This window comes from Ricinus communis, chromosome 7 (genome assembly GCF_019578655.1).
Source record: "Ricinus communis isolate WT05 ecotype wild-type chromosome 7, ASM1957865v1, whole genome shotgun sequence".
NCBI lineage: Eukaryota > Viridiplantae > Streptophyta > Magnoliopsida > Malpighiales > Euphorbiaceae > Ricinus > Ricinus communis.
The window spans coordinates 2,469,580-2,496,183 of record NC_063262.1 but is presented as its reverse complement, the minus strand read 5'-3'; the positions used below and the strand labels follow the sequence as shown (position 1 = coordinate 2,496,183).

At 32.6% G+C, this 26,604-nt stretch overlaps 2 protein-coding genes, 1 long non-coding RNA gene and 1 pseudogene across 4 annotated transcripts; 3 read left to right on the top strand and 1 right to left on the bottom strand.

Moving 5' to 3' along the window:
- The first annotated feature begins 5,082 nt into the window (after positions 1 to 5,082).
- LOC8267260 (salicylic acid-binding protein 2) lies at positions 5,083 to 7,127 on the top strand. Of its 2 annotated transcripts, none has more exons than XM_048376311.1 (3): positions 5,083 to 5,497; positions 6,026 to 6,163; positions 6,730 to 7,127. In XM_048376311.1, the coding sequence occupies exons 1-3, from the start codon at positions 5,126 to 5,128 to the stop codon at positions 6,946 to 6,948; spliced, it is 729 nt and encodes a 242-aa protein (XP_048232268.1). In that variant the 5' UTR covers positions 5,083 to 5,125; the 3' UTR covers positions 6,949 to 7,127. The 2 variants fall into 2 exon arrangements, with proteins under 2 accessions (XP_048232268.1, XP_002522344.1); XM_002522298.4 differs by having other exon boundaries at positions 5,086 to 5,497; positions 6,667 to 7,127.
- Positions 7,128 to 10,977: 3,850 nt separating this feature from the next.
- Positions 10,978 to 11,519, top strand: LOC112535351 (annotated as a pseudogene).
- A 1,948-nt stretch (positions 11,520 to 13,467) lies between these two features.
- On the top strand, positions 13,468 to 15,027 carry LOC8267262 (salicylic acid-binding protein 2). Its single transcript, XM_025157941.2, has 3 exons — positions 13,468 to 14,277; positions 14,368 to 14,505; positions 14,669 to 15,027. The coding sequence occupies exons 1-3, from the start codon at positions 13,837 to 13,839 to the stop codon at positions 14,948 to 14,950; spliced, it is 861 nt and encodes a 286-aa protein (XP_025013709.2). The 5' UTR covers positions 13,468 to 13,836; the 3' UTR covers positions 14,951 to 15,027.
- A 651-nt stretch (positions 15,028 to 15,678) lies between these two features.
- On the bottom strand, positions 15,679 to 22,825 carry LOC125370520. The gene is made up of 2 exons (XR_007216554.1): positions 22,334 to 22,825; positions 15,679 to 16,091 (listed from the first exon to the last, which is right to left on the bottom strand). It is a non-coding gene; the product is annotated as an uncharacterized LOC125370520 (long non-coding RNA).
- Between the last annotated feature and the right edge of the window lie 3,779 nt (positions 22,826 to 26,604).

The window sequence follows — 26,604 nt, the reverse complement described above, 5'->3', positions numbered from 1 at the left end:
ATTAATATTAATAAACAAATTAAATAAGCATTTTTATAACAATAAAATTATTAAAATAAAAAATAAAATCAATTATTTTTCTATCTCTATTTTACTCTCTAAAGTTTCTTTCTTTCCAAAATTCAACAAAATTTAAACTCAAAATTCAATAAACAATATAATATGCATCAAGAAGAATGTGGTCTCAACTTAAACTCATTGATAAACATACACATCTCCAAAAGGGAGCCATCCTGTAGAAGTCGTGCCTCGCCCTTGCCATCACGCAGAAGTCATCGTCTCACCTCATCATTGCTATAGCACAGCAGTCACCCAACTACCATACCCATCTATGTTCATCAACAACTGCCATACTCATATGTGCTGATTTGAAATGGATTTCAAAAGCTAATCTTAAAAGTTTAAATTTCATTCTTCTTCCTAGAGTATTCAAGGAATTTATCTAAGAATGCTAATTTCTTGCCTCTTAGCTGCTAATAGCCTTCATGTAATCCGAGAACCCACCACTTATTGAGCATAAGTTGCTTCTTTAGAGTTGTTATAGTGGTTGAGGTAATAAAAGGTAGCAACTTTCCTTGCTCAGATATGGTCTTCTTTGAAGGTGATGAATTCAAGCTCTAAATATCTGAAAACTTGATTAATCTTGACCATTTCTTTTTCTTTTTCATACTTGGTCCTCAGTTCTTGCCATTCTAGTGATGTCGCCATCGTTGTTGCCATCACACAGTAGCCATCTCAGCTCAATATCCATAGCCATTGAACAATGAGAATAAGAACGACGGGAGGCCCATTGCAGTAAAAGAAAATTAATGATGAATTCTATTTTTCTGACATTTTTCTCATTCATTATGACAATAGTTTTTATTAAAGAATCAAAAGAAAAAAGTAAAAATTAAAATTATATTTCTTTTATTTTTTTTTAATAAAACTCACTTGCCTATAAATGTGAGTGAAATGCAATTGCTTAAATTTGGAGTAAAATGATTATTTTATGAAATGTATGGAGCAATTGGACCACAATTTTCAATTTAGAGTTAATTGGACCTAGTTAACAAGTTGAAAGAGCAATTTGCCACTTTAGCCAAAAAAGAAAACTTAGGACTGCCACTTCACTTTCGGAAGGAATTTCACAAGTGGATGTTGAGTGAAAGCCCTCCCTCTCTATCGATGATGCAAGGGATGGGAGCTATTTTTTCGCAGGACTTTTCCTATAGTATTTTCACCGCATTTTCACCGCAGTAGAATTTAACCACCAAATTTGAGATGAATTGGTGTGGTTCCTCATCTATTTTTCAAAAAATTAGTTTCACCAAATTGGCTAGATTCTTATCTCCCTTTTATTTAGTATAAGATAACAATTTCACTAAATTAGTTATATTAAATTAGGAAATATACTTATAATTAATTACTAACAAAAGATTAGAACAGGATATGAAGAAAAACCTATTATTTTGAGACACAAATTACTTCATTTTCTCTTTTCTTTTATCAAGAGGAAGTAAATATCTACTGGCTAACAAACAGCCAGAAGAAGTGGTCTGGTGGGGAAAGAAAAATCTAACTGCAAACACACACGTTACATGTAGAAACAAAAATTGTTAATAGGACAGTGCCTTATGCAGATATTTTCCACGTTAAAATTATGGAGTTGCAGAGAAGAGGACGAAGGTTGACAGCCGCCGGAGCCAACTACCACCACACCATAAAATCAACAATAATAAATTCATCTACTGTCTTTGGGAAATCATGCAGAACAATCAACAGTGAAATGCAGATACCATAGAAATTGATTTTACTTGAAATTTTTCTTTACAGCACGAGAACATAATGTTTGATTTTTATTATCTATTCTGAAATCCCGACAAATAAATATAAAAATCTTTGCAATTATTTATATATTTTTAAAATGATAATAATATAAATGATATAAGTAATGTCTGAAAATTTATGGACCGCCATATCTCAAAAATCAAACATTATAAAAAAAAAAAAATTAAACATTATCTATGGATGTTGACTTATTGTCTATTCAGCCACTCAATGATTGACATATTTTCTGATTCCGTATACTATTAGTTAAATTCTGGAAAATTGGTAGGTAAAATAATTTAAGTAATGTCAAAATTGATGGACCCCAATTGGCAGGTAAAATAATATCTTGGAAAATTGTCAATTATATCTTCATTTGATCCATTGTTCGAAATGCCCGGACACTAAGAGGGCAAATAGATGCAGAAAAACTATCAGACAATCTATTCTTCTTTCGATGTGAGGAAGCTTCAGATTTAGCATTGATCATTCGAAATTGTGCATGCTCCTTCCTTCCACAACCAACTCTTGGTCCTCAAGAAATGGCCTCCAAACTGCATCATAGAAGCCTTAGATTTTACCACTTTTTATTAGATATAAGATTTAAAAATTTCCAATAAATCAATTGACCTAAAAAACTTTCAGAAACTTGCTATTACCGTGACATAATTAGGCACACGGACAAATTTTTCAAGAAGAAAGTTGACGATGAAAGAACGGGGGACTGTCAGTAACGAAAAATCGAAAATTTGGCCCATGGATGTATGCTCCACCGCTGCGAAGGAAGCTAGCAGAGTCAAATCAGACGAAGGAAAAATTATTGTTCTTAAAAGATACTGTCATAAGTAATCAAGAGCGCTCTATATCGGTTTCAAGAATTCCAGAATAGTTGTGCAGGAAATAAGAAAGAGGGTTTCCTATACATTCAGCAACAAGGGTCCTCGCCTCCTAAAAATGTGATTAAATTTTGAGCTGTGGTGCCGGAGTTGATAAGGGAGCAGCAGGCGCGGTTGCAAGAGACTGGAGAGGACAAATCATGTCAACCCTCTGTCAATCTTTTCCAGGCATAACAAATTCCACAGTTCAAGAAGGTCTTGCTGTCAGCTAAGCTCTAAACTTGCGTGCAGAAAAGGTTTTCAAACACATATTGGTGGAGTGGAGTGGAGAGTGATTAACTGAATTTTATACAAGCTTTGCAAGCTAACAGCAGCCCCTATAATTAGGAGTACGATAATATTGCTCAGGACGTCTTCAAAATTAGCCAAGAATTTCTTGAGTTGTTCTTTTCTGCATACTGTAATTGGGTGGCACATTTTGTTGCTAAAAAACCTTGTTGATTCATCTAGATATAGATATATCTATTCAGGTTTGATGTAAATAAAAAGATATACACTGCTGATAAGTAATTAATATATATTTATTATTTAATATTATATAAAACACTCATAATACGTATTTATTATTTAATATTATATAAACCTAATTAAATTTTGTTTTTGTATTTAGATGATCATGTTGTTCTACAGAGTTTTTGGGTAAAATAGTATCGAATCCTCGTCTGTATTAAGTAAGACAATCACGCATAAACCCCGGAAGATCATTAGAGGCAGGCACATATTAATATAGAGGCAGGCAGGCAGAAGTCCAGCATAAGGACTAAGACCCATATTAAAGCTCGTGGTCCAATAAGAGACAAATGTGCCAACTAGCTATATCCCACTCTTGCTAGTCTTTACAAGTGAATTGGTTTGTCTAATATTAATAGGGTACCTCTCCTCTACTGGAATCCCCCTTCCTACAGTAAACTGTTAAATATAAACTGTACTAAATCGGATCCTGCCCTTTAAATATAATCTTTAATTGCTGATACCTGTAGGGAACTATCCCTCCTAAGTTTTTTACAATCTCTTACTGAGGATTCAACGACAATAGAGATAGGCCAAGATTAAATTTCTTTTTGATGAAATGGAATTAAATAAATAAGATCTTTAGCATTTTTAAGATATAAAAATCTGAGAGGATTTTTTCTTTCGGGAAAATGGGCCAACTAATGTTTTTGGGAGTCTGTCCCCACGAGGTTTTTTTTTCCATTGACAGGAAAAAACAGGGAACTGAAAGAGGAAAGGAAGCTTCTAGGTAGCTCCTGAGAAGCAGTTGTTATTTATTACAGTGGGTAGATTGCAAAAGGCAGTTGAGGAAGGAATTGGCACTTGAGTTACTATTCGAAGATAATATTTAATTTCTTTCCCTCTTGAATATGTCGTGTTAGAAAACCCAACCCACGGCCACGGGGTTCAACTGTAGTTCTTACCAAAGTTGAAAAATAACTATCTAACTAACAAGTTCCATACCGAACCAGAAATCATACCACATTGGTAATGCCACAGGAGATGTCTGTTTTACTTTTCTTTTCTTTTCTTTTTCTATGGCAAAGATTTTACTACTTATTCTTATCACCCCATTAGTTGATAATAACTATGATGTCCTAAAATGGGATGATTCACTTTTTCGAAAATTTATTGATACAGGCAATGTGACAAATATTTTAGGTATTTAGGTTACTGTGTAAGGTGAGGGAAGATATGAAATAAATTAAAACTCAAATTAAAATAATTATTATGTAATTTAAAATTAATTTTTATAAAATAAATTAAAATTAAATGATCAAATTGACATAAACATTGATATAATTAACTTATATTATAAATTTTTAAATATTTATAATTTTTTGAATTTCGTTCAAATTAAATCAGTAAAAGCGTATCAAAGAAATTTTTAGTCCATGAGAATAATGAAATTAAAAAAAAAGGTGCATTTTAAGAATTCTATTCCGTTACAGCTCATTTATATTACACATTATAGTCAATTCTAAGAATTATTATAATATGAAAGATTTCTCATTTGGAATTTAAAAAAAGACAGGATTTTCATTGTTTTCTCCTTTAAAAAAATATTATGCGTGTCATTATGAGCTGAGCAATCCATTTTCTCATAAATCATTGCTTCATTTAGCAAGACTTAAATTGAAGATAACAAAAGAAACAAAATTAAGCCCATTTTAGAATTATATTGATAAATATATTTTGTATACATAATAGGATCAAATCAAATCCGTTCAAGGTTTCCAGAGTTAATGAATTTTAGACGTTTCCAAAAACGTTTTTCACTGATGATAAAAAAAAAAAAAAAAAAAAAGAACAAAAAAGGAAAACGTGTTGCTTGTGGAAAACATAAATTTCTTTACAAATAACTTCTTATATAAAGGGGTGGATGACGAAGTTAGACAACACAGAAAGGAAAACCAAAAAAAATAAAAATGGAAAAGGTCAAGAACCAAAAGCATTTTGTTCTTGTACACGGGGCATGTCATGGAGCTTGGTGTTGGTACAAGCTCAAGCCACTGCTCGAGTCCTCAGGCCACCAGGTCACGGCGCTCGACATGGCGGCTTCTGGCATCCACATGAAAGCTATTCAAGAAGTTCAGACACTTCATGCATACACTGAACCTTTGCTGGATTTCTTGGCCAAATTGCCAAGAAATGAAAAGGTTATACTTGTCGGACATAGCCTTGGTGGCTTTAATCTAGCTGTTGCCACGGATCAATTTCCTGAAAAGATTGCTGTTGCTGTCTACTTAACGGCATTTATGCCAGATACTGATCACCGCCCATCTTTTGTCTTGGACGAGGTACTTGGTTTTGTTATTACTTTTGTCAACATCAATAATTATACTTACATATTCATCTTCCTTCTTCTTGTTGTAATTTTGAAAAAGTACAAATTAATTCAGGTCGATTCTTCTTTATTATTTCTTTTTCATTGAAATTAGACTTTGTAGTGGATGCCATGTTTGAACAAGAATACTAAAATTTTGTTTGACTTTAAAATTGTTAGAAAATGAAAATTTCTTAGTTAGTTTTCGTATAGCTGGATAGGGTTTTTCTTTTTGTTTTTTCCTTTAGTTTGTTTTTACTAATTTGTTCTGCTATTTTATTGTATTATAATTTAAGAAGTAAACTAATTAGCAATTTACAAACTGATATAAAGATAAGAATCTAACTATAAATGTAGAACCCTAGAAGGAATGAAGAAGGATCGAAATATTTACCATTACATACTCTCTTTTTCTTCTTTCTTTTGATGGAAAATATACGAATTAATATGTAAGAGAAAAAGCAAAGATTTGTAAGTTCATTTTCGTGTTTATTTCATAAAGTATAACAGAAGGACCCCAAGCGAGGCATGGTTGGATACTCAATTCTCACCCTACAGCACCTCTCTACAGCATCTCACAACAATGTTATTTGGCCAATTCATGCTCTCCAATAAGCTATATCAACTCAGCCCTACTGAGGTACCCTTCGATCTCCTTCCCTATGTATTCATAAAAGGCAGTTGCCCTTAAAAAAATATATTTATTCATTCCATTTATAATATTTTAAGTCTATATATGACCATACTAATTTCTCAGAAAGAAAAAAAACTGCTAACTTGTTTATTTTTAAATTATTATTTTTTAACTAGATATATGATTGTGTAGGTTAATTGTTAGTATTAGCGAGAATGAGAGGTTTTCGGATGAGCCACTGTGAATCCCGTATTTTTTTTAATTTTTTATTATATGAAAAATTAATCTATAAGAGATGAAAAAAAATTTCAAATTCGAGATATTTACCCCTGAAAGTAAGAATTCTTAGATTGGTGCTACCTTATTTATTTACGTATCAATTATATATATTATTAAACGGGTCATATTGTACAAATATTTACAAGATATACTTATTCGTTCTGGAAAGCTGCCAATATGTTTAATGGAATTATATATAAGCCTTAATTAGCTTATGCAATTTCTTGAAGGATATTGAATTGGCAAAGTCTTTGTTAAGGCCATCATCATTTTTCCTAAATGATTTGTCAAAGGCCAAAAACTACTCAACTGAGGGATATGGATCGGTTACCCGGGTGTATGTCCTGTGCGATGAAGATAAAGCAATAACTGAGGAATTCCAGAACTGGATGATCACAAACTACCCAGCCCAAGAAGTGATCAAGATTGAAGGTGCAGATCACATGCCCATGTTTTCAAAACCAAAAGAGCTGTGTCACTATCTCTCAATGATTGCCCAGAAATATGCTTAACTCTACCATGCGATCTCTATAATCAAGATTTGGTTTGACGGTAGTGGAAAGTTGTTTTCACCAATAATGTTATTTAGTGCCGCCTAGCTAATGTTTGGGAAAGACACTGATGAAATGTCTTTACTGTGTCAATGTGTTGCTATCTTTCCTTAGATTATGATATCTAATGATTCTAATTATATCAACAAAAGTAGACCAAATAAATAATTTGGCCGCTCAATTTGTAACAATTTAACATTTCAACTTTAAATTTAACATAAAAAGAAGTTAATTTTATTTTTTAATATATAAATATTTTTAACTTTTAATTTTATCTGACGTATATTTAAATTTTATTTTTGATAATATTATATAGATATATTTAATAATAATATATATAAAAAATATTAAAATATTGAATAAAATAAATTTAAATATCTACTAAATCATATTAAAAATAAAATATTAAACTGACTAAATTATCAAATTTAAAAATATTAATAATATATTTAACCATAAGAATATGAATTATCGCTACAAATAGCTGTGTCTATATTTATTGTTAATATTTTAAAATTAATGCTCTTGAATTAGTTTTTTTTTTGTATACATATTTAGAGTTAATTTAGAGTGTGTCAGGTAAGACCCTTAACGATGGCAAAACACTCTTTCATGAATTTTAACACAGCTATATATTTAAAATTTAGATTTAAAACTTTAATTAAATTTTAAAAAAAAATCATTACTATTTCATATAAAAGCCATAGGATAGCAATTTGGATATTAAAGATAGTGAATTAAAATATTCAGAAGTAGACAAACAAATTGATACGGGTCGGATTTGTTTATAAGTATATTTCATAAATGCGGAAGACAAAAGCCATCATAGATATTGATTCCCCATTTTCTTTCTCATCGTGATTTAATTTATTTAAATATTTTATGTCTACCTGTCTACTGAGTAGTGAGCAATAGGTTATTAAAATTATTAGCTGTTATGGCACTCCAGGAGTTACTGCATGGGACCTCAGTCTAGCAGTTCCAGATGTGAACTCTCGCATAGCCTGTGATTTTATGTAAAAAGAGCCAGGTTAGTATGAGGAGAAACAATTAGGTATGGACATATAAAAATAAAAATAAAAAATTGGAAAAGAAATAAATAATAATATAAATTATCAGTAAATTTTATATTTAATTCATTTTAATTAAAAATATTTATATTTGTTTTCATTTTAATATTTAATTTAATTAGTCATTTTTTGCATTTTTATAAAAATAGTTAATAAAAAATATGAGATATCAACCTCTTATTAATAAAATATAAATTGTAATGTAAAACAAAATTAAATGAGATTAAGATTTCACGATTAAAATAAAATTAAATATGTATTAATATTCAAAAAATAACTATTCATGTACATGTTAACGTCCGAATAGGAAAAATGTAACTAAAAATTATACAGTCATTGTTGAGTGAAATTACTGGTTCAATGTATAATTTCTCTTAGTTTTGCCCATTCTAAATAATTGGTGAAGCCTATTAGTGGTTATTGCTGCTAGATTAGCGGTTACTTTTTTCTTTTTTAAAATATAAAATATTAAAATTTCTTGGAAGATTTGAAAAGATATTTATAAAAATTATGAAATATTAATTTTTTTTAATATTTTTAAAAAATTATTAAAATTAAATAGAATATTTAGCATTAATTTTACTGTCGCATCCTGTTCATTTCCGTCTATCTCGATATAAAAATGTTTAAAAATAATTAAATATATCAAAAAATTATAATTATTTTTTTGATATTTAACAATTAAATTGCACCAATTAATAACAACTACTACTTAGAAACCAATTTGAGCATTAAATATTTGTGTCTAAATTAACAACCACTTTAGAGGCCACAGAAAGTGATGTGATTGCTAACTGAAAATAACTCAGAAAACACACATATTGTCTCTAAATTAGACACCATATAGTGCGGTAGAAGTCGAATATTTTAGAGTCATTTAGTGACCATATATTATGGTCACTTCAGAAACCACATTACGTAGTCTTAATTTATTAAGTGTATTTAGAAACTATTAAAAAAATAAAAATAATATTTATAGTATTTAAAATAAAAAGCATAATATTTGAGCATTTTTTAATTATTATATTTATTATCTTATATTTATCATTTTTTAATTATAATATTAATTTATATTTAATAAGATATATAATTATAAAATAAAAATTTATATAGGAATTAATTATATTATTTAATATATTTATTTTTTATATTATATTTTGTTTAAATTTTATTATATTTATTCATTAGTTTATTTTTATTTTTTGGAATTTCATATATATATATATATATATGATATTATAAAATAGTTATATATATGTATTTAATTAATATATTATAATTATGGAATAGTTAATATATTATGAAATAGTGATATATATGTATTTTTTAATTGAAATGGGAGTTCAATTTGTGTTTTGCCTTAATTCAGCGACCACTATCTGTGAAATGTATGGAAATAAAAAAAAAAAATATTTCACTCACCCAATTCTTTCCACAATGTCTCCATCCAAATGAAAACCTAAATCCCTATTGATTAGTAGTGCCATCGATGACTGGTCCCTCTGCTACCATCCCCTTGTGCGTCGTTGCTCTCTCTCTCTCTGTATGGAAAATCAGTCTCTCTTTCTCTCTCGTCATTCACAAAAACTTATAGTCTGCCCTCATTCTCTCACAAATAATTTGAAGTGTTTGTTGTCTTTCTCCTTTTCTCATTATTGTTCCGGTGTGGCTTTGTATTATAAGGTGTGTTCCTTAAATCAGTGTTGAATAAATGTCACTAAACAGTGTTTTTCTTTTAATTAACATGTTTACTCATAATTTAAGCTGGAATTGTAAGTATTGTTGGTGAATTTGTACTATTAGAAACAAAGAATATAATAATACTTTAGGTTTCTTTTTCTGAAGCGGCGGAGGTTTTACTTTTATTAAATGCTATATGGATCTAGTTGCTTGCTTCTACTCTTTGCTTCTCTTGCTTCCGTTTGTTGCTCTTTATGTAATAGATTATACTGTGATTTGCTGGATTCAATAATGGAGCCTAACAGTGCACAAAGATAGATATGGGAGTGGTAATGGTATTGGTGAGGTGGATGATGGTGAGAAGATAGTTTTGTTTTGTTTTTTTTTTATATTTCTAGATGCTCAAATATTGAGCTTGAGCATGTATATATAATATTTTGTTTTATGTTTTGTAGGCTGCTTTATCTTTTTGACAAATATTATATGACATGAGAGACGAATTTTTATAATCTTATATATTTTGGTTAAAATTGTATAATATTATAATTATGTATATTTAATTATATATATAATTATGATTATATATTAACTTTTATTTCAGTTTTTAGTTTCAATATTTGATCTATCAAAATTAAAAATAATTATTATAATACTATCAAATTAGATGCAAATAAATTAATAATACTTTCCAAATTTATAAATTATAATAAAATTATCAACTATAAATTATTCTCTAAAATGAAATTAGAGAGCAATTTAGCTATCATATGTGATGGTGGTTTCTAATTTTAGCTATTATATGACATGGTCACTATCTTTTTTTTTTTTTTTTTTTATCTCTTATTATTTCAATTAGTGAATGAGACATATAGTGACCAATTAAAGACCAAAATGCGACAATACATGGGTAAGTAAAATGGGGACCACAAGTTCTGATTGCTATTTTTAGAAATCGAATTTTTTTTGTCTGGATTTAGTGGATGTTCACATTTACATCAAATAGATTGATAATTTATATATATTCATTAGTTTTAAATAATAAAATATTTTGTCAATCATCTTATACTAATGTGTAAAATATTCATATATACATGTAATTCTTCTATTAGTTATAGTTTATATACTAAATTTAATTAAGATTCTCTCTCAGAAATGATATAGATTTGTGATCGCTATCATGGACCACTTAACAATCACGTGGTAATCTCTAAATTGCCTTTTTGTTTTTTTATAATGGACCCGAGCAGCAATTTTAGGGGCTAGTGATGGTTTGCTTTCCGCAATATCACTTATGATTGTACAAGTGCAGCCAAGGAAGAAAGAACAGACAGTCTTGTCTGGAGTAGCTGGAGCTCTTTCAGGTGCATGTAGTATGGCTGTTGGTGAGTTTGTTTCTGTTTCGACACAGGGACACTGTAAAGCAGGCAACCTGTCGCGGCTGCCCCAGCTCTTAACACTGATCTCATGGTGGAGGCGGAGAAGACCATGGCGAGCCCCATTCACAGCAGCAGTAGCATCCGGGATGTCATTGTTGTAGTTGCTCTGGTTGCATGCATCCGTAGCTCTTGCTTCCTTGGATGTCTTGGAGCTTATCTTTGCAGTCCACCTATCAGAAATTCCATTGTTAGAGTTCTAATTGATGGTTGGGCTGCCATGTCAATCACTTATGCTTCACTTGGGCCTTTTAATAAGGGTAACCAGATAAACCAATGAGTTTTGATTCAGTATTGTAATCGTCTCCAATGCTGTGAAGTTAATAAAATGAAAATCCGACTTAGCTTATTTGATTTCTAATAATTAATAATCACTAATCAGGTTTAGTTGGATTACACATACACTAATTAGTTACAGCTCGATAGATGTTATGGATATATCTATAAGAACAATACATGAAGAAAGAGTATATAAAAAATATAAACAAAAATTTTGGTTAGTGGATAATGTTTATTTTTTTAATAATCTTAAAAGGTATTATTTTGTTACTGTTGATTATTACTTTATTATATAACTAGATAATAATCCACCTATAGGCCGTATAATTTTAATGCCAATAAAAATTATAAAATTATTAATATTAAATTTTAATATAATACCATACCACAAAGATTTAGAAAAAAAATAAAAATAAATTAATTGACTATATAATTAACTAACTAACTAACTAACTATATATATATATATATATATATATATATATTATGTTTAATTTTTTATTGAATATTATAAATATGTTATATTTTTTAATTTTGTAAATACTTATTAATTTTTATGATGATAAATTTATTCACTAAGAAAAATTTATTTTCTCTTTTTTTACATAATTCAATAATTTTTTATAGTTTGAACTCTATAATTTCTTTTACTATATTCATAACATCTATATGAAAATAAATAAATAAATAGGAGTATCTCATAAAATAAAATAAAATAAATATGTCACAAATATAAATCGAATTAAATTAAATAATTATGTTATAACTTGATTTAAAATTAGATAATTTCATTTATTTCTTAATATCTTTTGTTGATTTAGTATTTTATATATTTTAAATATATAATTCAATAATTTTTTCTTACTTTACATATATGAAAATAAAAATATTTTATATTATATTTTTTTAATTTACTAAGTCATAGAAAATCTAATCTAAAAACTAATTTTTAATTAACTAAATTTTTACTTGGAATTGAACCATATCAAGATTATTTTATTAGAATATATTTGAGATAGAATACAATGAGGGATGAAAGACATAAATAAATATAAATATTATGATTAAAGAAATAGTTTTTTAATTGATAAGATAATTATTTAACTATGAGAATAGAAAATCTTAAAAAAATTTAATCAAAAATTAAAATTATAAACAAGAATTGGAGAAGAAAATGACAATTAAATACTTAAAATTTATAATTAAGGTGTTGTATATTATAATACAATATTTAAAAAGAAAATTCTTTAAAGTGAAAGTTATAAATAAGACTACAAAAGGGTATAGAAACATGAAATAATTAAATATCCTAATTAAATTATTAGAAGTTGTAACATAATACTCTTTAAAATAGTAGAAAATTATGTTAAAATAGATTAATTCTCTAAAGTTAAAAAAAAAGTTAAAAAATCATTTGACATGCTATATAGTATAGAAAAAATAATATTAAAATATTGCTCTCATATATATATATATATTTTAATAAATATATTAAAATACTTTATTTATTAATATAAAAAATAATTATATTAACAAAACCCTTTTACTTGAAACTAAATTCTGTCAAAATAATCTTAGTAGCATATATGTAAGATAAAATGAAAAAAAAAAAACGAATGATATAAATGAGTATAAATGTGATGAGTAAAAAATAATTTTTTAATTAATAAGATAATTATTACATTATAAAAATAAAAAAAATTGAAAAATAATCAAATGTAGAGATTATAAAAAATAATAAAAAAAGAATTATAAAATAATTAAGATTTATAATTAAATTGTTTTACGTTGTAATACAATATTTAAAAAAAATTACCTAAAGTGAAAGTTATGAAAAAGAATTCAAAAAGATGGAGGAAATTGAAATAATTATATATCATAATTAAAGTGTTAAAGTTGTAATATAATTCTTTATATAAGATAGTAAAAAAAATATTAAAATGATTAATTCTCTAAAAATTTTTAAAAAATAACTTAAGATTCATATAATATACCATGTAGGAGGGAGAAAAGTTGCTATATATATATATATATATATATATATAAATTATGAACCTTGGATGTTGATTGTCACTGAAATATATAGTCTCAGTCAACTATACGTCTATATATACATAAGACAATCACACTTTCAAATCCAACAATTTAAATCGATATATATATATATATATATATATATATATATGTCTTGCTATGTGGGGAACTTTAATTTGAAGGTGTGGAAAAATATGCAAGGAATTGATCAAAGAAAGATGCTTCTCTTGAAGAGATATATAATCTATTAACAGTAGCAGGCCATGGAACATCAACTTGACACTTTAAAATAACAAAAAAATTGTTAGCTTGTCCAACGTCCACCCCCTACCTCTCATGTAAGCCAGCTCAATATGTGTTTACAGATCTCTCCCTATATAAAAGTTCAAGGCAAGGTAACATACGGAGGCAAAAGAAAAAAAATGGCAGGAGGCTACAATGGGAAACATTTTGTTTTCATCCACGGTGCAGGAGGAGGGGCTTGGGTTTGGTACAAGGTCAAGCCACGCCTCGAGGCAGTGGGCCACCGCGTCACGGTGCTAGACATGGCGGCTTCAGGCATGCACCCTAAGACATTCAAAGAGGTTCATACATTTAATGAGTATAATGAGCCGTTGATGAAATTCATGGCCGTGCTACAAGAAAATGAAAAGGTTATACTAGTAGGTCATAGCTTAGGAGGCATGAATCTGGCTCTTGCAATGGAAAAGTATCCTGACAAGATTTCAGTTGCTGTTTTTGCAACGGCAATTGTGCCTGATACATCACACCAGCCGTCGTATATTTTCGAGAAGGTACATGCTATGCTATATGAGGTTAGTATTATACATGTGTGTGTGCTTGCATATATGCATGTGTTTATGCATGCTTCTTTTTCCTGAAAGATGTACGAGACCGCTCCAGAAGGAGCAGAAGTAGATAACCAAGTTTCATGGGAAGAAAGCACAGATGGACCGATAACGTGGGTACACTTTGGTCCCAAATTCTTGGCTTCTATGATCTATGATCTAAGCCCCATTGAGGTATATATATATATATATATATATATATATATATATATATATATATATATATATATATATATATATATATTTATTATAGTCAATTATGTTTATTTACATTTCTTGCGAAATCTTTTGACTCAAATTCATGGAGTTACTGACTTCGTACCATACTTACTTGAAGGATCTTGAGCTGGGAAAGATTCTGTACAGACCAGGATCATTTTTCCTACCAGATTTGTCTAAAGCTAAGAAGTTGTCCAATGAAAGTTATGGATCAGTTAAGAAAGTCTATATCCTGTGCAAGAATGACAAAATAATAAGAGAGGAATTTCAACGATGGATCATCCAATACAGTAGGGTTCAAGATGTGGTTGAGATTAAAGATTCTGATCATATGCCAATGGCTTCCCAGCCACAAGAATTCTGTAAGCATCTAATAGCGATAGGACTCAAATATGTTTAGATTTATCGTTTCCTATTAATTCTTAATGTAAATCTTTAACCAGAATATGGGAAATTTCTTTTAAAAAAGTTAAGATAGAATCGAATTGTGAGTTCTTCTTTTTCTTTCTTTGTCAACTCGTCACGGTAGAAATATTGCATTTTGTTTGCTGTATGTTTCTGTCAACTATCAGAGCAATCAGACCAGCACCCCAACTAATCCTTAAACAATTTATAAGGTTCCATCATCTTCTTTATCAAATGGATCAACGAAAATGAAACGGTACCAAATATTTTGGACAATAAGTAGCCTACATTTTCAATTGGCATAGCATACAAATATATATATATATATATATATATGAAACCAATTGTAACATGGAATAAGTAGCTGTAAGAAAGAATTTAAGAAAAAGGAATGCGACTAATAGATACAACTTTTTCAACAAGTTGTAATTTTTATTATCTCATTTCAGATTCCTGTGGCAATTGCTAAAAAGCATTGCAAACTCCTTTGTAGTCAGGCTCAGTGATTAAAAAAGAATCAAGCAGCAGTTTGATGGTACAATTATTCTTAGAAATTCCAATATTTTTTATAAGCAATGATAATATTGTCGTCTCTCTTGTTTTGTCCATAAGGCAGGCTATTAAAATTTTCTACAGTAATGGTTGATGGTTCAAATTGTTCAGGATCCAAAGATTTCAACCCCGGTGCCATTTATAATTAAAGAAATAGTATCAGCCTGTGAATAAACTACTTGTTCATACAGGTAAGTTCATTGATCTTTTCTCAGGAAAATAATACAAAGATTCAACAAGAATTTGGACCTCATAGAACTCTTTCCACTTGCTACTCTGAAGAGGTAATTCATATACTTGTTAGCAATCTCCTCAAGGCAAGAGCAAAATTCTTGTGGTTTCGAGAACATGACCATGTGATCAGAATCAGGGATGATCTTTACCCAATCAGGTGGATTGCTTTGGACCACCCACCTCTGTAGATCCTCATTTACAATGTTATCTTGGCCACATACTACATAAACTCGAGGAACTGATCCATATCTTTCTTTGGTGAACACTACTTCTCTTTCTATTGCATCATCACTAAAGAGAGGGTAAGGTCTTATCAACATGATTCCAAGCAGCAAGTCCTGAGTTCAGAACTTTTTTTTAAAGAAACAATAAATGAACAAATCATTAAATTGTACATGATTATCAACCAAATCAAAACTAAAGTAAACATAAAATGGGAATTCCTGTTAGATAGAAATACAAGAGAGATGTTGAAGAAGCCTCAATATCTGTTGAAGAAACACCAAAACCAGGCAGCAACAATGTTCAACAGTCAAAGACTGGCAGTAAGGACCAACAGTCTTTGACTGTTGGATATGGCCTCAGAACTCTAGATCATCACAGGCCTATTAGGGAAAGGGAGCAACACCTCTCCCCTAAAGGGAAAAATGCTGCTTCAACCTATCCCTAAGCTAGATTTAAACGTTGGAGTACAACAAACAACAACAAGGAGCAATAGGACCGTTGCAAACATACTTGTATATAACAGAACATACTTGTACTCAATAATCTTAGAATTCACATTTGAGTAAATATTCATCAAAGATCATAATATAAACACAATTTCTTCATGGTATCAGAGCAGGTTTAACCTCTCATCATCTACCCCAACCACAGAAACTCAAAATGTCTCACAATGATGTTTCAAAGCTAACCAACATTGTACTCAAAGACAACCAGAACTACTTTGAGTTGTCTAGATCAGTATACATCAGTTTGAGCGGCAGGAAAAAATTGGGATTCATCACAGGAATCAGAAGGAGACCAACTCCTATCAACCCAGCACAACCAACTAAAGAAGAAACAGAAGAGATTGAGGAATGGCAGATAACCGACCACATGGTCATGTCCCTCCTCACAAATACAATGGAACCACAGATCTCACGACTATGCATATTGCTCGAATCCTCACAAGAAATTTGGAGGAAAATGAAAGGCTTATACGGACACAAGCAAAATTTTGCTCATATTTTTAATTTGAAGCAGGAGCTCTCTCAAATCAAACAGGGGACAAAATCAAGCACAAACTACGCTACAGAAGTCTTAACCAGGTGGGAGGAGTTGCAAAACTACCTCCCACCCACCACAGATCCAGAGGAGATCAGAAAGAGAGCCGAACAAGATTTAGTTTATAACTACCTGGGGGGCCTGGACTCCAGTTATGAAGCTCTGCGCTTGCAAATCTTGTTGTCCAACTCCCTCCCGAAGATTGATGCTGTCATAGCCATCTTCCAGCAGGAAGAGACTCGACGAAGCACGATGAACGCCTTCAGCCCCTCCAACCCAGAAAACCGGGCGTTTTTCTCACGCCATATCGACCTCCACGACGGGTTGCGCGCAAAGGGGACGCCTGCGTCTGTCGACAGGTGCGACCACTGCCGAAGGCAGGGGCACACCCACGACAGATGCTGGCACCTTCACCCTCATCTGCGGCCTCTCCATGGTCGGGGTGAAGGGAGAAGGGGGAACGCACACAACAGTGGGCGGAGGAGGAGAAGGAGAAGGAAGCGGTTGGAGGCAATGCATAAGGAGTCAAGAAGAAGAAAAAAGAAAACCTAAAGGAGAAGTGGGCAACATGGGCAACATATGCCCCCTAAACGGGTCGGGTTACGGGTCGGGTTATTTCAGGTCGGGTCCGACAAGTCGATCCGAGCCCACCAACAGTTGGCCCAGGCCCAAGCCCAGTAACTCCTCCTAGTCCGGCCCAGACCCGAGCCCAGTAACCTTGTCCGACTGGCCCGAAACCGCCCACCAAGAATCCGGCCAGTGGCCCGGCCCACCACAGATCCAACCCGGTTTGCAGCCTCCACCCGACCCGCCCATGCAGAAAATTTGCATATTTCCCAGCTCATTTCTCAGCTCCAATCTCTTGTAAATCAGCGATCTCATGGGTCGAGTTCGATTTAACTCTCAAAATTATTCTAATTTGTTTCACTCTAAAGATTGGATTATTGATTCAGGTGCTACAGACCATATGACATGGGACGCAACCAAACTACACAATTTTGTTCCCCTTGAATCTCAACATGTGACCACCGCAAATGGTGCCCAAGCCAAAATCTCTGGCTGTGGCACCTCCACCATCTTCCGCCAAAATATTCATGATATATTATTTTTACCTGATTTTCAATCAAACTTATTATCTGTTGGCAAAATTACCAGTCATTTAAATTGTAATGCTATTTTCTCACCAACTTCAGTACTGTTTCAGGATCGCATCACCGGGAAGATGATTGGTGAGGGATATTTTAAAAATGGTCTTTACTACCTTAGAGACTCCACTACTCATTGTCTTGCGTCAACAAGTCCGGTCAATCAAGGGATATTGATGCATCGGCGACTTGGGCACCCCTCCGATCACATCCTAAACAAACTTTTTCCTTGTCATTTAAATTCTGTTTGTTGTGATATTTGCAAATTTTCTAAACATACCAGGTTACCGTTTCCTGTGTCCTCCACTACTTCCATAAAGATGTTTGATTTCATTCATTCTGATGTTTGGGGACCTGCCCCCTGTACTTCTTACAACCATTTTCATTATTTTGTCACCTTTATTGATGATTTCTCCCGTCTCACTTGGGTATACTTACTAAAAGGAAAAAATGAAGTTTTTTCCTGTTTTCAGAATTTCTTTCATTTCGTTCAAACTCAATATGATGCCAAAATTAAAATTTTTCGATCCGATAATGGCACTGAATATATTAATAAAAACTTTTTTGACTTCTTCTCCGCACAAGGCATTTTACACCAAACCACCTGTATTTATACTCCTGAACAGAATGAACCGCCATCTTCTTGAAGTCACTAGATCACTTCTTTTTCAACACAATGTTCCTCATATTTTTTGGTCTAATGCCCTTCTCACCGCTGTCTACCTTATTAACAGATTACCTACTCCCACTCTTAAAAACCACAGTGCTTTGGAAATCCTTAAGGGTCGAAAAATAGATTTGGGCCACCTTCGAGTTTTTGGTTGCATTACTTTTGTTCATATTAGACGATCCCATAAACTTGACTCAAGTTCCGTTAAAACTGTTTTCCTAGGGTACTCATCTGGAAAAAAGGGGTACAAGTGTTATGACCCCTCCACACACAAGTCCTATATTTCTAGAGATGTGTCTTTCGATGAAAGTACAGCCTACTTCTCCACTACTACGCCTCCCCCATCCCCCTTATTTCCCGATAACTCTTTCTTATTTGACAGATCAGATCTCTCTCCCTTAGCCGATGTGGACGAGCGTCCTGTTCCCGCGCCAACTGCTTCAGGGGGAGAAAATGAATCACAAGTAGAAGAAGCAATTGCCCTGCGGAGATCATCTCGACCATCTAGACCTCCTGTTAAACTAAGGGACTATGTGTCCCACTCGGTATTGTATCCTATCCATCGCTTTATTAATTATAATTCAGTCTCGAAATCTTATAAGGCATATCTCAACGCACTTTCTTCTCACACTGAGCCAAGTTCTTTCTATGAGGCTAACACCGACCCTAATTGGTGTAAAGCCATGAAAGAAGAACTCCAGGCCTTGGAGAAAAATGAAACTTGGAAGCTTGTCCCCCTACCACCAAACAAAAAACAGGTGGGCTGTAAATCGGTGTATAAAATCAAATACAAGCATGATGGTTCAATTGAGAGGTATAAAGCTAGGCTAGTAGCGAAAGGCTTCACTCAGACCTATGGTGTGGATTACCAGGAAACCTTTGCTCCGGTAGCAAAAATAAGCACTGTTCGTATTTTACTATCTGTTGCTACTAACTCAGGTTGGGGATTATTTCAGATGGACGTTAAGAACACATTTCTGCAAGGATCCCTGGAAGAACAGGTGTACATGTCTCTATCTCCAGGTCATAATTTTGCCTCTGACTCCTCCCTGGTATGTAAGTTACAAAAGGCAATCTACGGGTTGAAGCAATCCCCTAGAGCATGGTATGCCAAGCTAAGTCATTTTCTATTAAAAATTGATTTCAGCAAATGTACCTCTGATTCATCCATGTTCGTTAAACACGCTCTCACATACACGATCATTATCTTGATTTATGTGGATGACATTATTGTAACAGGGAACAATAATGAGGAAATTGAGAAAGTAAAGCAAAAATTAAAAAGGGAATTTGACATTAAGGATCTTGGTCAATTAACCTACTTTCTCGGAATAGAAATGGCAAAATCTCATAAAGGTCTATTTCTGTCTCAGAGAAAGTATGTTCTAGATCTCTTAAAGGAAACAGGGAAAATAGGAGCTAAGCCTATAGATACCCCTATGGAGACCAAGACTAGACTTAACTTAGAGGATGGTGACCCTCTAGATAACATAGGTCATTACCAGCGCCTGGTGGGGAAATTGATTTACTTAACCGTCACCAGACCTGACATTAGTTATGCTGTGAGTATGATTAGCTAGTTTATGCATGCTCCACGTACTCCTCATTTAGATGCAGTTGATAGGATCCTAAGATACCTCAAAGGTACTCCAGGACATGGTATCTGGATGAGAAATAATAATAATGCTATCACTATTACTGGTTTCTCTGATGCAGATTGGGCAGGTAGTTGTGACAGAAAATTGACTTCAGGATTCTGCACATTTGTAGGAGGAAACCTAGTGACATGGAAGAGCAAAAAACAATCAGTAACCGCAAGGTCCAGTGCCGAAGCCGAGTATCGTGCCATGGTATCGACGGCTAGGGAACTCATATGGATAAAGCAAGTTCTGGTTGATATGGGAGTAGAACATAAAGGCCCGATGGAGATGTACTGTGATAACCAAGCAGCCAGACACATCACATCGAACCCAGTCTTTCATGAAAGGACTAAACATATTGAAATTGACTGTCACTTCATAAGAGAGAAAGTCTAATCAGGAGAAATCACAACTCCGTTCATCCGAAGCCATGAACAACTGGCAGATATCTTCACCAAAGCCCTAGACAAAGCAAGTCATCGAAGGCTCCTCAGCAAGATGGGTTCTATCAACTTATTCGAACCCACCTTGAGGGGGAGTGTTGAAGAAGCCTCAATATCTGTTGAAGAAACACCAAAACCAGGCAGCAACAATGTTCAACAATCAAAGATCGGCGAAGGACCAATCTTTGGATATGGCCTCAGAACTCTAGATCATCACAGGCCTATTAGGGAAAGGGAGCAACACCTCTCCCCTAAAGGGAAAAAGGCTGCTTCAACCTATCCCTAAGCTAGATTTAAACGTTGGAGTGCAACAAACAACAACAAGGAGCAATAGGACCGTTGCAAACATACTTGTATATAACAGAACATACTTGTACTCAATAATCTTAGAATTCACATTTGAGTAAATATTCATCAAAGATCATAATATAAACACAATTTCTTCAAGAGAGCTGATTGTGTATTAAGAGAAAACTCTTATTTCTGGTGATGACAGCTGGTATAAACAAGTTGCCATGACTTTAGGTCCAAATAGCCGAGAGGTTGGAGGGTTGTTTGGCCCATCATCAAATGTGTGTTGTGCGTCTAATATTGAGGGATCAATCTTAATCCTTATACCATACTGCATTTTTTCCGAAGTACATATCACCAATTAACTACATCTAAAAGAAAATTTTAGACTGAAAACAAAAATAAAAAATATGTCACATCAATCAACCACTTGTCAGCATGCCAAGATTTGAGATTTCATGAGATGTCCTATTCAGTTTCTATTACAAAATGGAGTTACGTAGGCCTGTAAATAAATCAAATTGATGGACTGAAGCTTGTTTCAAATTTGATTTGTTTACTATATAAGTTCAATATTCATACTTGAAAAATTGTTCATTTATTAAATGAATGGAGCTCAAATCAAATACGTTTATAATGATTTAAAGTTTACAGATCTAAATAGACACTAATTGAGTCTAAATTTTTTTATTAACACAATATATATTCAAATTAAAAGCTTTTCTAAATACTAGATAGACCCTTAATACACTAGATATTTTTATAATATATAAGTTTTAGATAGAAAAGTAAGTTTAACCCAAATATTTATTGATGAATTTCACTTTATTACTCTTAACCTTAGTATAAGAAGTATATAAGCTAGTAATAGAGACTGAACGAGTCGCTTAAAAGCCTAAATAAGTTATTCTCACAAAAAGAAAAAAAAACTAAATAAGCTCAAGTTTGATTCGTTTACTAAGCAAGCATAATTATTGCACCTGCTAATCAAATGAGCTTAAACGAGCCTCTATTGAAGTCAGTCACGAGTTGTTAATGAGCAGCTTGATTCTTTTGCAGCCTGAGGCTTATGGAATGGATTGTGAGGAATGATACATCCGAGAGAAGAGAAGGAAACAAAAAAAAAAGTTATTTTACCTCTTTATTTGTAGTTGTGTAACTAAGTCAGGACCTAGCAGCATAGCTGTAGCAAATACTCCAGCAGAGACTTTATCAGGAAATCTTTCCATGGCAAAAGAAACAACAAGCCCACCAAAACTATGACCCACTAGAATAACTCTTTCTTCTGATGGCAAAGACGTCATAAATTACATCAATGGCTGAAAATAATCGGATATTGATTTGAGGTGGTGCACCTGCTTTGGATTTACACCAGAGGCAGCAAGGCCTAGAGCTGTGAATTTATGGCCAGATGATTTAAGACGAGCAGCTACTTTGTACCAACACCAAGCCCCATGGACCAAAACAAAATGTCTCTGCTTCTCCATTTCCAAGTCCTTGTATTGGGTTTTGAATGACGTCTATAACTAAGCTATGAAGATAATGTGCTTCATTTATATCCAAAATTGTCATCAACTTGCTACAAGGGACAGTAGACATGACCTAGGCATCTCATAATATAACGAAAGGGGCGTACCTAACAAAATCCACACGCAAAGTTGGAGATATATATATATATCTTTGTTGTAGAGAATAAGAAGAAGAAAAAATAAACACACTTGTATTGAATTGAAATTATAAAGAACATATATATAGACTTATTAGCTTAGTAGCCAAGAAGTCTTTTGGTAACCTACAACTCTTAAACATCCTACACTTAATATATAAGTTACACACTTAATGAATATATATGTAACTTACATATTTAATAGGTGACTCTTTAACTTAATAACTTAAACATTAAAGACTATACTCAATGATTATTAAATTAAGTTTAGTTTTTCAACACTCCTTAAACTTAATTTCTGATCAAACCAAGTCTTGCTCTTAATCTGGCAAAATCTTCAAATTTTAATGCCTTCGTGAAAATATCAGCAAATTGATCTTGCAAACTTGACATACTTTAGCTCTACTTCTTTTTTACGAATACTTTCTCTGATGAAATGATATCTTGTGTCAATGTGCTTGCTCCTATCATGTAAAATTTGATTCTTGCTCAATGCTATAGATGATTTATTATCAACAAAAATATCAGTTGGTTCTTCGTTTGAAATCAATAGCACCTCTAACACCTCTCTTAACCATGTGACATGACAAACACAAGCAGCAGCAACAAAATACTCAGCTTCACAAGTTGAAAGAGTTACAATAGATTACTTCTTTAAACTCCATGTAAAAGCAGTCTCTCCAATAGAAAACATAAAACCCGTTATAATCTTTCGATCATCAACATCACCTCCCCAATCACTATCACTATAGCCTACCAGACTGAAACTTTCTGAAGGTGAATAAAACAAACCATAATCTGAAGTTCCTTTGACATATCTCAAAATTCTTTTACCAGCCTTCATGTGCGAATTTGTTGGTGCCTCCATGTAGCGACTGATAAGTCCTACTCCATAAAGAATATCAGGTCTAGTACAAGTCAAGTACCTCAAGTTTCCAACAAGTTTTCGAAACAAAGTTGGATTCACCTTCTCAGTATCATCATATCTTGACAGCTTTACTCCACATTCAACTGGTGTGCTGACAAGCTGACATTGCTCCATGCCAAACTTCTTTAAGATCTTTCTTACATAGCTCTTTTAAGAAACAAAAATACCATCATCAGTTTGTTTCACTTCGATTCCCAGATAATAAGACATCAGCCCTATATCTGTCATCTCAAATTCAGCAGCCATCTCCTTTTTTAATTCTTCAATCATTGCTGAATTATTTCCTATAAAGATCAAATTATCAACATACAAACACACAACAATAATATCACCATTCTCTTTCTTCTTGGCATAAAGAGAATATTCATGAGGACATTTCAGAAAATCTTTCTTCTTGAAATAATCATCAATCCTGTTGTACCATGCCCTTGGTGCTTGGTTCAATCCATACAAAGCTTTCTTCAGTTTTAAAACTTTGTTTTCTTTCCCTCTAACAACATATCCAAAAGGTTGTTGTAGATATATTTCTTTTTCTAAGTATCCATTCAAGAACGCCGATTTCACGTCCATTTAGAAAATTCTCTATCTTTTTTGTGCAGCTAAAGCAATGATTAAGCGAATTGTTTCCAATCGAGCGACTAGTGCAAAGACTTCATCATAGTCAATTCCCTATTGTTGGTTGAACCCTTTTGCAACAAGTCGAGCCTTGTATTTCTCGACATCTCCTTTTTCATTCTTCTTGATTTTGTAAATCCATTTCATACTAACAACTTGCTTACCTTGGGGAAGATTTGCTAATTCTCAAGTGTCATTCTTTTGAATTGATTTTATTTCGTCATCCATGGCTGCTCTCTATTTTTTATTTTTCATCGCTTCTTCAAAATTCATTGGTTCAATATCTGCAAAAAGACAATAATGAATATAATCTGAAACTTCACAGTGTTAGCATATATGTCCTGCAGATTTCTCATCTTTGTAGGTCTTTCAGATGAATTTGAAGGACTTGAATCTCCTTGAATACTTGCTGGAGTTCTTGGAGGTGTCAAGTTCTGTACATCGGAAATAGAATGCTGAATATCTTGATCTGAATCATCAAAAATTGAAAGAAAATTATAATTTTCTGATTGATTCTTCCAATTCCATCCATCAGCTTCCTCAAACTTTACATCTCGACTCAAGATAATCTTCTTGCTTGTCGGATTGTTCAACTTGTAGCCTTTAGACCTTGCATCATATCCAACAAAAATGAATTTTTCACTTTTGTCATCGAGCTTAATTCTGGTTTCATCTGCAACATAAACATAAGCAACACAACCAAAAACTCTAAGATGAGAAAGAGTTGGCTTTCTTCCACTCCATGCTTCCTGTGGTGTAAAATTCTGCAAACTCCTTGTAGAACATCTGTTATACAGATATACAACACATGCCACAGCTTCAGCCTAAAATTCTCTAGGCATTTGTCTGCTTCTCAACATGCTTCAAGTCATGTTAAGGATGGTTCTGTTCTTGCGCTCCACAACACCATTCTGCTGAGGTGATCTTGGCACAGTCAACAATCTCCGGATGCCATGAGATTCACAAAAATCATTGAATTGATTTGAAGTACATTCACCACCTCTATCAGTTCTCAATGCCTTTAAAGAACATTCACTCTCATTTTCAACCAACAATCTGAACTTCTTGAATACTTCGAAAGCTTCAGATTTCTGCTTCAAAAAATAAACTCATGTTTTGCGACTGAAATCATCAATAAACAGTAAGAAATATTTGTTCTTACTAAAAGAAGTTGGATTAATTGGACCACATATATCAGCGTGGACAAGTTCAAGAGGCTTCAATGCTCTTGAAGATGATTCCTTCAAAAAACTGTGTTTGAATTGCTTTTCGTACATGCATCCTTCACACAACTGATTAGGATGATCAATGAAAGGTAGACCATGAACCATTCTCCCTTGAGCCAATTGCTTCAAGCTGTTGAAATTCAAATGTCCCAGCCTTTGATGCCAAAGCCATGATACATCAGATGCACTTGCCTTTAAGCACTTCATATAATCAGATTGAAGTTTGAGAATAAACATTCTATTTTTTGTCATCTCAACCTTAGCAATCAGATTACCTTTGTTGTCTTTCATTACCAATGCACCATTCTTCAAGTAGATCTCGAATTGTTTCTCCAAAAGTTGGCCTAAACTCAACACATTCACTTTCATTTCTGGAACATAATATACATCAATAATGAACTGATGTGAGCCATTCTTGGCTTGAATTAAGATATCACATTTGCCTTCGTAAACTATCTTTTTATCATCTGCAAATGAAGTACTACCATTATATGATTCATCAATGGTCACGAATAAATTTTTCTTGCTTGTCATATGGTTGCTTGCCCCTGTATCCAAGAACTATGATTCTTGATCTTTGTCTTCATTCCCATCAGATGAGAATAACAAAGTAGGTTGTTTATCTTCTTCACCTTTGGCACAAAATACTTTATCTTCTTTAACAGCTCCATATCTGCATTCATTTTCATAATGACCATATTTCTCACAATTATAGCATTGTACTTCACCTCTTTTATTCCAAGTACCTCTTCCATGTCCTCGTGATGATTGCCTTTGATTTGAATCTGAATAGTTTGAATTTCCACCAAATTTTCTACTTCCTCTTCCTCTGAAATTACCTCAACCACGGCTATAAAATATGCCACCTCTTCCTCTTCCTCTTTGTGATTCTTCATTTGCATTATCTTTTTCTTTCAAAGACAGCTTTAAGAAAAGAACTTGTGATTGAGGTTCTTTCTCTTTCATTCTTTCT